The sequence below is a fragment of the Pungitius pungitius genome, chromosome 3 (assembly GCF_949316345.1).
Source record: "Pungitius pungitius chromosome 3, fPunPun2.1, whole genome shotgun sequence".
Lineage (NCBI taxonomy): Eukaryota > Metazoa > Chordata > Actinopteri > Perciformes > Gasterosteidae > Pungitius > Pungitius pungitius.
Genome location: NC_084902.1, coordinates 14294590 through 14309090, shown reverse-complemented (window position 1 = coordinate 14309090; position 14501 = coordinate 14294590). Strand labels below are relative to the sequence as shown.

Sequence of the window (14501 nt, the reverse complement as noted above, 5' to 3'; positions counted from 1 at the left end):
AAAAATAACTCCCGGTAGCAGAAACACCACGGCGGTGTTTGTTTTACCATGGTCAGAAAAAGTATAATCAAAGTGGGACAAAGTTGCAGCTACATCAACACCTCTGGGGGGCACTGGAGTCAGCGGGTCGGTAGCTTAAAGTTGTGTTCGAGCGGGTTCTGTTTCAAGCTTTGAAATGTGGAGACTGTGCATCATGGCGTAGTTGGCTTTGCAAAGGGCCCTTAATCTGTCCTAAATGCATTAACATTTCATCACGTTCAAAGCTCGTGCTTTCAAGTCAACAATCCCCAAATGAGCAATCTTGCCATCTAGCGCGGGGAAAATAATCATTATTTTTCAAATTCTGAACTCTCTAATCAATGCAATTACGTTGTGTTTTATCATCTCTACACGTTGGCTGAGCATCAACTGTAAACTAGAGGTCCTGTGAAGATACAATCTGCCAGTGGCCACAAACTGAGCTATGAGCATCTCCCGGGTTTCGGGTGGACTAAAGAAACAAAATGTCAGCAAAAACTAAGCACACCATGAAATAAATAAGAGAAGAAAAAGAGCCTGGAAATGTCAGATTCCATATATACACTTTATTAGCTACACCTCTCCAAAATAACGCCCATACTAAGATTATTTTACTATGTATGTGTGTGCGTATAATATATAATATAAATATATATATAAATAAATCTTGGTAAGGGTGTTATTTCGGAGAGGTGTAGCTGATAAAGTCTTTGATCAATCCTTTTGATATTCAGTGTTGTTTGGAGGCAAGGAGACACTGTGTACCATTAGTCATTTCGGATTCATGCCAAAGGAAAAGCCAAGCAGACATAAATGATGCTATATTTCCCAACAGAAAACTGAAAAAGAGCGGAGAGCTGTAAACAATTCAATCACCCCGTTGAACTCTTCAAGCCGCCCCTCAGTGGATCCGAGCTCGCCGCGGATGTGTGTCTTTGGCAACAGTTTGTCACCGAGGGAGTCGAGCAGCTCGGCACGGAAACACTGACACAGACATTGGTGACTAATTAAACAGTCACAGTGGGAGAGTCTCCATGCAGAAGCACCGCAGAGAGGAGGGAAGCCAGAATAAATCATTGCACCTGTTTAGACCAAAAAGCTACCACGCCGCCGAAACCCGGGGACATGTCAACAGCTTTCATTTCTGCCAAATAGGTAGAAACAGGGACGCATTCTAAAATCGATCTTTGAAAAAAAAAAAAAAAGAGCAGCAGATAGTTCCAAATGTTGGCAACGCAATTAGGGAAATAAATTCTAATCAACATGTTGCTTTCCAAGACATGAATGCATCAAGTTACCCATTGACATTCATGATTTCAATGGTCACAATATGACACATTGAAGTGATAAAATATTATGAAATCTTATATCGAGTTGAGCTAAAACAAAAACCACCCATGAATATGGAGCCAAGGAAAATGATGAGATCACACAGTACAATTCTGAACGAGCTTCAACAATGACATTGTTTAATTTAACATTTTAGCCAATTTACTACATATTGTATGACTTGATTTTTCAGCTTAACATTTACAAACTATTCTGTGTCTTAAAATGTATTTAGAATGCATTCTTTTCTCAATCCAATTGTTTATTTCCATAAAATATTAAAACTAGTTTTTTCCTGCACCTTGGATAATGCAGTAGAATACATATTTTATAGATTCCGTAAAGGAATACAAAAACTCCACAAAAACGGTCAAAGACAAAGAACCACAGATATACACAAAATGACAAAAAAGACCACCACCACAAAGAGAAACAATACGACAAGAAACAGAACAAACACAGAATTACCAGAATAAGACAAAACAATAAAAAAAAGGAAACCAGAAGCCGTCAGTGGTAAGAATTCACATTCCTGGTGAACTTGCAGTGTGATGTTATTCAGCTCACACATCCAGTCACCCAGTCTTAATCAGTGTAGCACACATTCTGCTGCCAACATGTTTCAGAAGGTAACACACAACAAGCAACCCCCGTCTTCAAGCATCTGACTTGATTTGTCGGAATATTTCCATAAAGCCTCTTGTGCTTTCTGATGAGTCATTTGGAGTAGGCGTCTTTCGCTTCATCGACAGACTCCCAACAACCACATTTGAGGTCCAACAACAGCATCTACATACAGTGACCACGTACAACAGCAGCTCCTGTTTAACTGAACCTTTACAAATCTGGCAACTTGTACCAAGTGTTAAATTCTGAGCTGCAAAAACACGAGATTAAGTTCAAGTCAAGCCAATGTGAGTACAAGTGCTGAATTAATAGGAGGTCGGAAAAGGCGGTTTGTTTTTAACTTGTTTTTTTACAACGCATATTCTCGTGGGAAATTATGGATTTTCGTCTCACTTTGTGAGCAGAGTCCAGCCTTTGGGCTGATGCTCAATATGATCAATGTTAGAGCTCGCTGATAAAGGATTCATGAAGTGCTTCGCAGAAATATATCATCCACCACGTCTCTGTATGCTGATGTAGGCTGCGGGTACTAACTGGGTCGTTAAAGTCTCCAGAATGTTAGGATGCATTGCTCACTTTACACGCATCACCACACTCATTGATCAACATTGCATTCACCATCAAAAACTGCCACACATTAAGCTCCTGTAAAATAGAACAACTAGATCACAATAGAAAAATGATAACTTGAGCCAATAACGACCATGGTTTAAAATTGGGCTTTCATTACCTGACACCAAATGGATGAATGACAAAACAGCCCAACCCATGGAAGCGTGACCTGGTCGGTTTCACATTCCCTAAATGTATGATCACAATGACCGTACCTGTGTGAAGGGTCTATGTGCAGCACAACGGTCCGTGTCAGAAGATCTAGCAGGACTGCATATTTGTATCTGCAGGCAAAGTTTTACTCCTTAAGGTCACACTTCAACAACGGGCCTCAGATGCTTCTGATGGAAATTTACATCTTTTGATGATTTGCTAAGAGCCTGCAAAGTTTCCCTCGTTTTCCTTTTCTCCCTCACTTAATTTCTTTTTGTGAAACTGTCAGACGAGACAAGCCCCTTTGATGCATGCAAAGTTGATCAAAAGCTTCTGAAGCGCCTGATTATTCCTCAGCGTTTCCTAGCGTTATGTCTGACATTATAACGATCCAACAAAAACGTAGATGTGACATGAAGCAGAAGAGGTTAAACCGTGTCGTTGTCCCTGACTATGCAATAAGTGTTTGTGTAGCTAAACAGATAAATTGCAATCATTCAATAGCAGTAGTCCTTGAAGTGTGAGATTCTCATAAAATGCCCTGCTGACTATATCAAGCTGTCATTTCCCGCAGATGAAAGCTGAAATTTTTAATTTGCGTTGAGAGTTGAGCATATCTTTCAGCTTTTTTCCCCCATTCAACTTCAAGGTAAGCGATTTATTAAATTCATACAACTAAGAATGAAATTAAACTAAAAACCTACTTTAAAAAAACCCAAATGGAGCTAAAGACAAAAAACTTTATGAATCTCCATAAAGCCGAGGGGACACAAATATTTGGCTGATGATACTCTGTAGGTTCATCTTAAAAAGTGACCCATTTCACATTGTTTCCCATTACTTCCACTTGATACATGATGAGTTACATTTGTTTACAAGCTGCTTTAGGTCAAATAATACCCAGACCCATTCTGAAACACTAAGAGTAAGCTAGAAAAGGGTCCTGTGTTTCCCTTTCCTTTTTAATTAAATAGTTTTAATCTGAATCTGCAAACAAACGTAACACACCAAGTCAACTTTAATGAGACATGTGAGCCTGCTGTTCATGATAGAGAGTCTAACTCTCTAACTCTTGTTCACATAACATATGACGTCAGGGACGTTCTGGATATCGGTTTTCCACAAGCAGCCAAAACCTGTCCCTTAAGCCGTTAACAAAAAGTGGGATTTTAGTCCTGCCCGTGAGCTCAGACTCTGAAACCTCTCTTTAAATGTGAATCATTTGTCACCAATAGATTAGTTATTGAGTCAATTGAGTTAGGACTGATATAAAAATTGGTAAAGACTTATGAATGATGAATGTTCGATTTTTAAACTGGGAAATCAAAATAGATTTAGTTTTATTCAACCATGTTCCTGACGCAGCATGATACTCTATTCGTTCAAAGAACGCGTTTGGTTTGATATCCAGTGAAACATTATTTCACCTGCTCCCACAGAGCATTGGGCTCCATTCTCTGTGGAACTGCGCCCCCCTCCCCCCTAACAGCTTCCATTTGGTTCTTGTTTGTCGTTTTTTGAGGAGGTGCAGGATCTCCTCCTCTTCATTGATTTGTTTCACGTACGGAGGAAGAGTATCACGACTGAAAGAGCTAAAGCGATATTACACAAAAAACAACAACAACAACAACAACAGACAGGGAGCACATTTGTAAACACGGGGCGTTTAACCGTTCTATGATGTTCGCCGCAGCCTTGCCGAGCCACCTGTACGCTCTCGACTCTGCTGGCTTCATCCAATTACGTGCATCCTCGGCTTGAGGACTGAGGAGCTGCGGCGCGGTTTATTATTGCTCAGTGTTTGAGGAAGCTGTCGGACGCATTAAGAAAAAAGACAGAACGGAAGATTTTGAAAGCAGCAGTCGTTAAATAAAAACACGGGCACCTTTCGGAGCCCCCCCCCCCCCCCCCGCAGAGGCTCTCATCTCTGGTTGTTCTCGTCATAACCAGGTAGGTGTGAGGAGAAGAAGAGACTCATCCTTATGCAAGACTACCGTCTCCATGTGCAACGTCTACGAGGGAGCCTGTAACAGGAGTTACGGTGTGCAGGAGGGCGCCCCCCCCCGGTCGGGCCTCTGTCCTCTCACTTCCTTTCATTCCACATTAATGCGCGATGGTGGCAACATTAGAAGATGACTTGTTAACTGAACTTCACAATTTGGCCAAGAGTGGACGTGGCACTGGTGTTTGAGTTAAGGGATTCAGGCGAATGTGGAATTTGAGTCCCCAGCTTGACAAAACCTAAGAGGATACGATGGAGGATCACCGTCTGCATGAGGGGAGTAAGAGGCTTTTGAAAAAAGGGTTAAATAATGCTGAAATGATGCTTTAAATGGCAGCGACAGTTTTCCCAAACGCATCTTTGGTTCGTTAAAGTGCTCCATCCAACCCTTAATATACATGTGGAGCAAATTCTCAGTCCATTACCTGCAACACTTTCCGTATTGATCAGAGGGGAGTCGAGTTGAGTTCAGATAAACAAGCACCGTATCAGGTGATATGTCATCGCTGGTACCAGCTGAAGTGCACTGCCTGGAGATATTTATTATTGGACTAAAACTGAAAAAAACATTCAGCGCGCGAGATGATGACTTTGCAGACCACTTCACAGACATCACAGTCCTCCCGCATTAATTGCATTCATTAACATAAGATCTAACACGCAATCAGCAGAGTTACATCTGAAGTGCCGATCCTCACTAATCCATCCCTGACCTTATTCATAGACATACTATCGCCTTTCAGTGTTTTGATTGAGCAAAAACTACACCAAGAAAAAAAGAACAAGGAGGCAAACATGAGCCAAATCCTTAAGCGCTTTGCTGAAAATGCATATCAGTGCTTCTTTCTATATTTCAAGGATCGATTTTATTCAATTAGCCTAAAGCAATCTCAGTGGTTCAATCTCCAAGATATTATTCTCCCCTTTGTACTGGCGTGCGAGTCCGAGAAGCATGCACATACCAAGGTGAGTCCTAACATGCATAATGCACATTGTTTGCGGTGGAATCCGAAAGATCTGCTTACATCAGATTCACACAACACTCAACGACTTCAGGAGAACTGCCAGCATGAGTAAAATGCATATAAGCCCAATAAGATATTCACAAACAATGGATGCCCAAGAGTCTCATGCAGGCATGTTTGATCAGATTCAATATTCTGCATTAAAAGCTAATCGTATTAATGAGGCAGATGCTAAATTATAGAGCAGTGGTTAAGCCGAGAGGCCTGGACCGGGGAGATGGTGGCTTTTTGCCAGAACAGCCAGCCTTCTTTTGTGACAACACACATCAACCTCATTAGATACTGAGAGGATCTTTTCGGGCCAAACTCCATTTCAAGCTAATTAAATTGTGAAAAAAAGACAGAAAATTTGTAAATTGTAAATCAAGAAACATTAAAGGAAAAAAAAACATTAATACACTCAGAGCTATTTCATCATACATTGTAATTGCTACAAGCAGGTTGAGTGTACACATCATTCCTGCATAAAGGAACACACTAACCGCTGTAGAGCCAACACCACCCAACTCATGAAACTGGCAGGCCAGTTATAAAACTGTCGCCACTAATGCTGCGGACGAAATAGAATAACGTTGATCATCTAGGAATTTCTTTACCGAATGTAAAGCCTCAGTTTATACAGCGCGTAACTTATATGCGCCCTCGAAAATTAAAGCTATGTCTGCAATACAATTAATTTGATATATCAGGATCTCCAGGTCAGGATATAGTTATCATCTCATGATGATTCGTGTTTACAATTGTGGAAGTCCTCAACAAAGATATTCTGGTGTTCAGGGAGGATTCATCTGACTGGTATATGAATTAATCCTCCAGATGCACACTTATAAATGTGTGCAACTAATAATACAAATGAATGCTGTATTATGTTTCAATGTACTTGTATTAGGATCCAAGTCTTTGGCCTCACCAGGTGCCTTTCCTGCTATGTTAAGGTCAAATATTTTATGACTCATCTAGTGACACCTTGCAAGTCAAAATATCTGAATTGAAAAAAAGTATACAACATCAAAGCTATGCCCTTCATATAAGAAGCATGCAACAAACTTACTGTGAGCATTCAGGCAGTTTGAAAATAAAATGAATGCAACTTCTGGTAATGACATGCGACTGCTACAGGCAAGAAACATTTGGACAGACTAAAGCGACAAAAAAAACACGTCGGTCCATAGTTTGAATCCCCACACATTATATTTTCGGAGATACTTCCGGAGCTGTCTCATCACCACCCACAGCTGCTCTTGATATTTTTTAGCCGTGAGCAGCTCCTCCATTACGTATGTGCACCGAGTAGCGGGACAATGGTGTCCATCAACAACACACTCCACGATTATTTAGTATGCATACTGACATCTTTGAGTACACTTCATCTTGTCACATTTTTGGTACCAATGTACAACATCCTTGAACCGTGTTTAGAATTAGTGTGCAGAGTGGGATGGTGATACAGCATTAAAGTGGCCTAGAGACAGAACTCGTCAACAACGGCGTGGGACTTAAGTTTGGAGTACACTCCATAGCGGTGAGCCTCTGACGTTCAACAAAAGACGACCTTTGAAGAGTCAAAAAAAAAAAAAAAAAAAAAGATTACCTGCATGGAGTTGGGCCGACCGTTGAAGGGCTGCGGCTCCGTGTAGAACTCTGTGTTGTGGTCCAGGCGTCCGTGACCTCCATACAGATCCTGATCGGAATCCAGCTTGATTTTGTATCTGGCAAAGATTGACGTTAAGGCACAATAGCAGCGGAGAACTAGATTATAGGATCTGGGACGTAAGAAGCACAGGAGAGCATTTCATCACCAGTGCTTTCGGGTGTTTAGAAGTGCTCAGCTGGTTCATATTCCTTGAAATCCTCGCATCCATCTCCCCTTCGCAACATTACAAAGTGACAGAGTCCCAACAGACAAAGATGGTTGCATGAAATGAAATGAAGTGATTCAGCCATGGCGCAGCCATCCTGTCGATCTTTCCAATGTATCTACTTCAGTGCATAAATAATGATTTAATCAAAACACATAAAAAAAATAAAAAGGATTCACTCATGTAGGAATTTTCATGTTTTACGATTTGAATCAAGGTGGTACAATTCAGCTTCTTGGATTAGAGGTTAAGAAAAATAACTTCTTTGGATATTTGGAAAAGGATCCCAATAAAGTGTGACACAACATGTAAATGAAGGTTGATTTTAGGTCTAAACTTATTTACCAAACTGAATCAAATCGATGCCATTTTCCTATAAAGAGACTGTATACTTTATGTGGAAAATAATGTGCCATGCACCCAGTGACTAAAGCCTGCTGAATCCACTGTGATTCAAGGCAGCAAATGAATAAAACATGTCAAGACAGGGTGATGGTGGTGAGGATCTTTGCTGCACGATGAGATGGTTAAATAGATGAAAAACTATTAAGCAGCCTTCAAACATATATAAAATGAGGGTGAGTAGGTGAGTGAGTGAGTGTGGTGCAAACTAATGCCCCTCTCTGTCCTCCGTGCTTGTGAAGAAGGATGCTCAGACACTGAAGAGCTGACTGATGGGAGCCTCCATAACAAGTTTAACGCAAAATATGTACATTTTCTTGAGGAGGAAACAAGATGGAAAGACATTGCATGAATATAATTTGTAAATCATGCCATATGCTCTACTGAGTGCTTGAGCATACATTCTGCTTTTCCCAGAACTGCAGGATCAAATCAATTAGATTATGAATTATGCCCGACAGCAGGGTAAATGCAGAAAACCGACTTAATGTAAAATCTAAACGGTTAGGAAAGAGCAACCAAAGTTTGTTGGAACAAAGAAGCCCTCCTCCCTTTCTTAAACTGCTTGACATTTGCACAGTTCCCATCAAAAAACTAAAAAAAGGGATGGATGTGGGAATCAGTTACAACGTTGCTATTAATGTCATTGAAAATATGGAAGAAATTTTAAGAGCCTGATTTAAAAATGAAATATATTGCACTTTGACAAGTATCTATGAACATATCCCCTCGATAGAAAAATGCCCCCTCCCCCAGGCAGTTCTACTCTAGTTCTTGGCAGTCTACACGTACGCCCTGATGCCCATGTATAATGTAAATGCCCATGAACACCAGGAGAGAGGCGCACACATGTAAACAGTTCCCTAATTGGATGGCTGAATAATCACCTGACCTCCCCATAGCCGATATTGTGGAGCTCAAGTGTGATCCTCAAACTGCCTCATTGTGCCCAGAGCCAGGCCAATCCCCCCCCTCTCTACTGCCTGCACGTCTGCCTTGACAGTGATGATCCAAGAAAGTGTTGCTCTGTGCATTGTTCTCCCCCCGCCCCCCCACCCTCTGGTGTTTCATTGACAGAACCAACTCATTCTGCTCTGCATATATCTATCAGACAAGTATTGAAATATTCTCCCGAGGGTTAGAAGGTTTCTTACAAACAATGAGAAGCCACGACACGGACCAATTCAAGCAGTCCAGGGGATACGTTGGTACACTGTAAATACGTTCCAATATGTGATTTGGAGGGCAAGCAACACTGCAGCCACACCGGTTGCAGCGCGTTTCCAGTCATGTGTGATTGCGTGGGCACTGTAAGAGCGCGTGTCAGTGACACACAGCACTCTGGAAATGAGTCATAGTTACAGTAATTCAGAGTTCCTTGGCAAACTTCTCTGCAAGGAAGCGAGAACCAGCACAAATTGGTAGTTGGGGGCTTTGAGCAATTACCCCTTTGTTAGCGGCCACAGACAGCGGCAACAACAGCTTGCAAGGGCAGCTCTAAAGCATTGTAATCAACGGTTTAAGAACACAATCAACTTTCCCCAACGAGCAGAAAGAAAAAAGATGGCAGCCATTGATGACCTGAAAACAATGTGGCCTTGGCCGTGATTGCAGACCGAGCCCCCACTTCGTTTCTCCATCAGGCCGTCGTTTCTTTGGTTTTATGAAAGTAATGGAAACCTGATGTTGGTTTACAAGAGCGGAGCTCAATGTGTGTGCACATCTGGAGGATGTGGCGTCCCCTTATTGGCCTTCTAAACGCCACGTCCTGCCCCCCCCTCCCTCAGACGTCTCCCCGGCTTCTGCTGAAAGATGAACTGATGTTAAACAAGAACCCTCACTTAGTATAAAGAGCACGGCACCTAGAAGTGTTTGACAGCCTTCAGCATAACTTTGTTACATTTTTGCTGCTGTGCCGATTAGTCGTAAAAAAAAAAAAAATTGGGCAGATGTCGAGCAACCCCTGACAAGCATTTTAGAAAACTGAACGAAGGTCCTTTTTAACGTGTTCGTCCAGGGATAAAAGTAATATATTATATATATTTAACAATAAGTAATATTGTTCTTCTAGATGTCTTATATGTCATAACAAAGAAAGTATTTAATACTCTACAAACTAATGGATGATTAAAATACATTAAAATATATAGTCTTATTTTTGTAGCAAATCGGCAAGTTAATTACCAAACAGAGCAATAAATTAGAAGACACGTTTCACGACTTTGTGTATAATCAGGAATAAATCAGTCAGACACATTCTGGGTTTCCTCATAACTTTAGTCAAGTTGTAACAGCAACCTTCCAGCTGCACAGTCAAGTCCACCTCTATCTCAACATAACTAAATACTAAATATGTGTATTCAAGATGACACAACTTCCCTTAAAATGGCTCTGGGTTAGCCACATTTTGTGAAAAGAGGAAACGTGTAGAGGGTACAATTATTAATCCTGAGCATTGAAGGGCTTACTAACATTTTGGTAAATTTTCATGCCTTTTTAGTAAAAGGTTTGAGGTGAAGGATCCCGTTTCTAGGAGGCGGTGTTGATTATGTGGAGCGAATCAGAATCTGCTGGACTCCTTTGTGTGTTTGACTATGGAACCTGACGATTAGATGGTATGACGAGAACCCGTTTGATTATTGCAATTCGGAAAGAATATAATCTCCTGTGTTTGCTGATGTGGTTGTTTTGCAATGAGCCTCATGTCTTACATTAAATGATTAACTCAGGAGTTTGGGGTGTTTGAGCTGCAGCTTATGGTATGTGCACAAAAAACTGCTTCATCTACCCCTTTAGAGTCTTCCGTAGATGTTAACAGAGCAAATGTCTGTCTTCACATGTTTTGCTCCATCAGAATTGACTTCCCCACTGTTTTTCTGAGTACAGTTTTATCATGATCAAAAGCATTTAAAAAAAAAAAAAAAGACCGAAGTCAGGAAGAAGTACAACTCCTGCCTGAAATAAAGCCGTACCATTTGTCTCCAGCTTTTGAACACGACGATATTCGGATTTAAGATTAAGCCTACGGATTGATGAGGATGTTTGCGGATGATATCTAGCCGCAGAGAAAAGTAATGGCGCTTTGTTCAAGCAATCCATCTCGATGCATCACAATTGCAGAGACCTTATCTGATACATTCCAGATCTGTGTACATTTTATTCGAGTTTGTTAGTGCCACTGCCCCTGTAGTCGAATTATTCCAAATGGAATTCAAGGAACGGCTCAGACGGAGAAGGAGAATGATCACCTGACACCATCTCAACTGCCTTTTGGCAAAGTGTAAATCAAAGCCCAATCGGCCCCGACAGGTACAGCTTTCATGACTGTATCCCACGCGGATTTGAAATACTCGAACCAGTCAGATAAATAGCAAGCAAGATGGCGCCTCGGTACTTCGCTCCTGCCTACTTTTTCTTTGCGTTTTGTCTCGTCTCCAGGTCTCCATCTCCTTCAGTAGGAAGGGAGCCAGCTCTGGAAGTACAACCTTCCTCAGGAGCTGCTGGTCCTGTTCTACTGCGCCAGCATGCCGTCTGTTCTCTGGCATCTGCCATCACTGTGTGGTTCGGATCGGCCACTAGACAGGAAATGATAACCCCAACTACTACGGACTCTCAGGTCCGCAGAGAGAATCATTGACTGCAGCCTGCCCTCCATCCTAGACTTATACCTCCAGTCAGGAAAGATCACTGGAGCCCTTCAGACAACCCGTTTCATCTCAGAGCACCGTACGGCAAAACAAAATGTTTAAACTTACATCTTTGCTTTTTTGTGTTGTTATTATTTTTGTAATAAGATACTATACATACATTATGTGGAGCAAAGGATAACGTCCATGCATGCATAAGAATACATGGCAAATACATCCGTTTCTGATGAAGAACGTCTCCACTTTGAGACAGAGAGAAAATAATAAAACAAAATAAAACGATGGATTGAGTGCTTGTCGTAAAGCCCACATTGAGTAGATTTTGCAGTTTCTTGTGGAGAAAAAAGTGGACAATGAGGAGACAAAGAGAGGCTTGTCTAAAAATATAAAGAGGCCAAAGAGTCCCCGTGAATTCCATGAAGGCCCGGTACTAAGGAGGGTTGTTTATCTCAAAGTTAAGACTGCAGACTTTCAGTTTTACATTCCAAAACAACAAAAAAAAAAACACTAACTATTCAGCAATAACACATCTAAACCAGATCAAGGTATTTTCCATCCTAATATTCAAAGCAATTTTTTTTTGTTTAATAAATGCTAAAGTATCATGCAGGACTGGAAGCATTTTAAAAATCAGTCTGGCAATTAGCGGCATTCTTAGAGTAAATAGAGAAACCACCTTGAGATTAATTAAGACTAGCAGGCAGTCAGCCAAAAAAAGGCCATTTTATATTAGTTCTTAGTTCTAGAAGGACGGCCTCTGATGTATCCAATTTGCCATATTGCCATTGGAACTGTTCAAAAAACAGCCCTTAGTCAGTAGCTCTAAGCGTCAAACTGGGACACTGTAGTCAGGTGTCAGGTGTAGAAATGTAATATTCCATTCCCTTTTAGTTTTGGCGCAGGACACGAACAGTCTCTGATTTGTTTCACTCCTCCACCCCTCTACACGACGCAGTTGCTCTGGGCGTTATCATGACATGGATGAGTTTACGCCGACGTTAGAGCAAAGCCTGCAGAAGGGTTGAAATAAGCCTCTGTATTGGATCCATTTTCAGCGGTCAGCTGCACGCTGCCATTATTTTGAGATACAGCAATGGTGTGGGGCTCCACTGTGGCATCCCTGACCCTCACCGGTAGAAGAAAGTTTAAGTGCATGACAGCAGAGCGTGATGAAAAAACACTTTTGGACTCTTAAGAGGCAGAGGAGGTAAACAAGACAAGCTCAGAGTGGCACTTTCATCTGTCTTCTCTCCTAATTGGATCCTCCGCACACATTCCCATCGGAGGATCTGCATCTCCTCGTACACACGCCACATTTACCTCTCTCGCACACAGCACATTTGCCTTTATGTGTTTACTGCATCTCGGTATAATGACAGCCGCAGCTTTGCCCTCACATTTATTTGCATTTCCTCAAAACCCACCAAGTGTCTGAGGCCGCTCCTCGCACATCAAAAGAAGCACCAGGAGGGGAAAAAAACGTGGTACCATCTAAATGAAAATAAACCCTCAAAAACGGTGTTAAGACACTGTGCAGCAGGGCCATTAGCGGCATGCCCGAGACTCGCATCAAGGGAGAGCCGAAAAACACGGGGCAGAAAGCATTATCACTGCACATCAAACAGTTACAATCAACGCTTGCTATAAAGAGATTAGCGATCACACAAACTTTTTTGCTTTGGCGCATTTTTTTGTCTTAAATGTTAATCACCAAGTTAAAAAATGAAATTTTTTTTTAAAGATTTTTTTATAAATGCTGTTACAATCATGCTACCCAGGCTGTTGGTTGTTGGCACCATAATGTAACCATCCGTTTAACATCATATAATAATTTTCAAACAATGATTGATCGTCCTTAATAGCCAGTAAAAATGTCATACCATTAATATCCTTTCCCTTAATTCCGTAAATGATTTGAGAAGTCATAAAACATTGCTGATAATGATGTTGTTGCCTTTTTTTTTCTTCTTTGAGGGCATTTAAGGTAGGCGTTTTACTGATATTAGACAGAAGCGTCATCTTTTCCATTTAAATGAAACAAATTTCAAATGCAGAAATCTGAGGACCAACTGCTGTTTAACAGCCTCGTCAGGCAAAATAATCATTTTCAGAATGAATGGCTCATGTGCAGCGATTTGAGCCAATGGGCACCCAGAGAAAACTAACAAAGTCTCTCTGCGTTTGGGCCTGCTGTTTTAGTATTTAAGGCATATATCTGAAAAAGCTTCGTATCCACGCGGTAAACTGTTGGCGGCGGCTTCAGTGGGCCTCAGAAGAGAGTGATGTCCCATAATAATAAATACAAATCTGTCAACTTCCAGTCCCCATTCACATCCCTGATCATTAAGCCCTGCTGTAATCACAACTGTGGAACTCATTAAATTCCTCTGTGCGGCTCGCTGGGAAGACAGACAGCCGACGCTTCTAAAGAGAGCGCTTTCTGAATCACTGCGCTCTGCTTTTATTTCTCTGTAATAGCATAACATCATCATAAACAACCGACTCGTATTCCTCTCAACGGTGACGGCCAATATTACACCACTAACGTATTAGCCTCGGAGAGAAGTGCGATCAAAATCCCAGTTCTTTACAAACCCCATTTACTGAAGTCTGACACGGTTTAGATCCCTGATCCATTTTCCATGATCACGGCCGCTGTGACAGGGTTAGCGCTCAAATCCGCAGCGGAAGAAAGTCCAACGAATGCAACATTTGCTAAAAACTACAGGGGAGAAGTTTATACAGTCTCATAAAAACTATAAGGACCGTTTTTGCAAAATGATTCTCTTCATGACACAAAGTATTAAGCGATGGACTAATGCGGGTT

At 41.4% G+C, this 14501-nt stretch overlaps 1 protein-coding gene across 1 annotated transcript in view; it reads right to left on the bottom strand.

Annotated features, from left to right (window-relative positions):
- gbe1b (glucan (1,4-alpha-), branching enzyme 1b) overlaps positions 1-14501 on the bottom strand; it is a 61713-nt gene that overhangs the window by 1609 nt on the left and 45603 nt on the right. The window contains exon 14 of the mRNA XM_062561656.1: positions 7358-7545. Within this exon, the coding sequence (XP_062417640.1) occupies positions 7358-7545 (188 nt within the window). The remainder of the gene's footprint in view (positions 1-7357; positions 7546-14501) is intronic.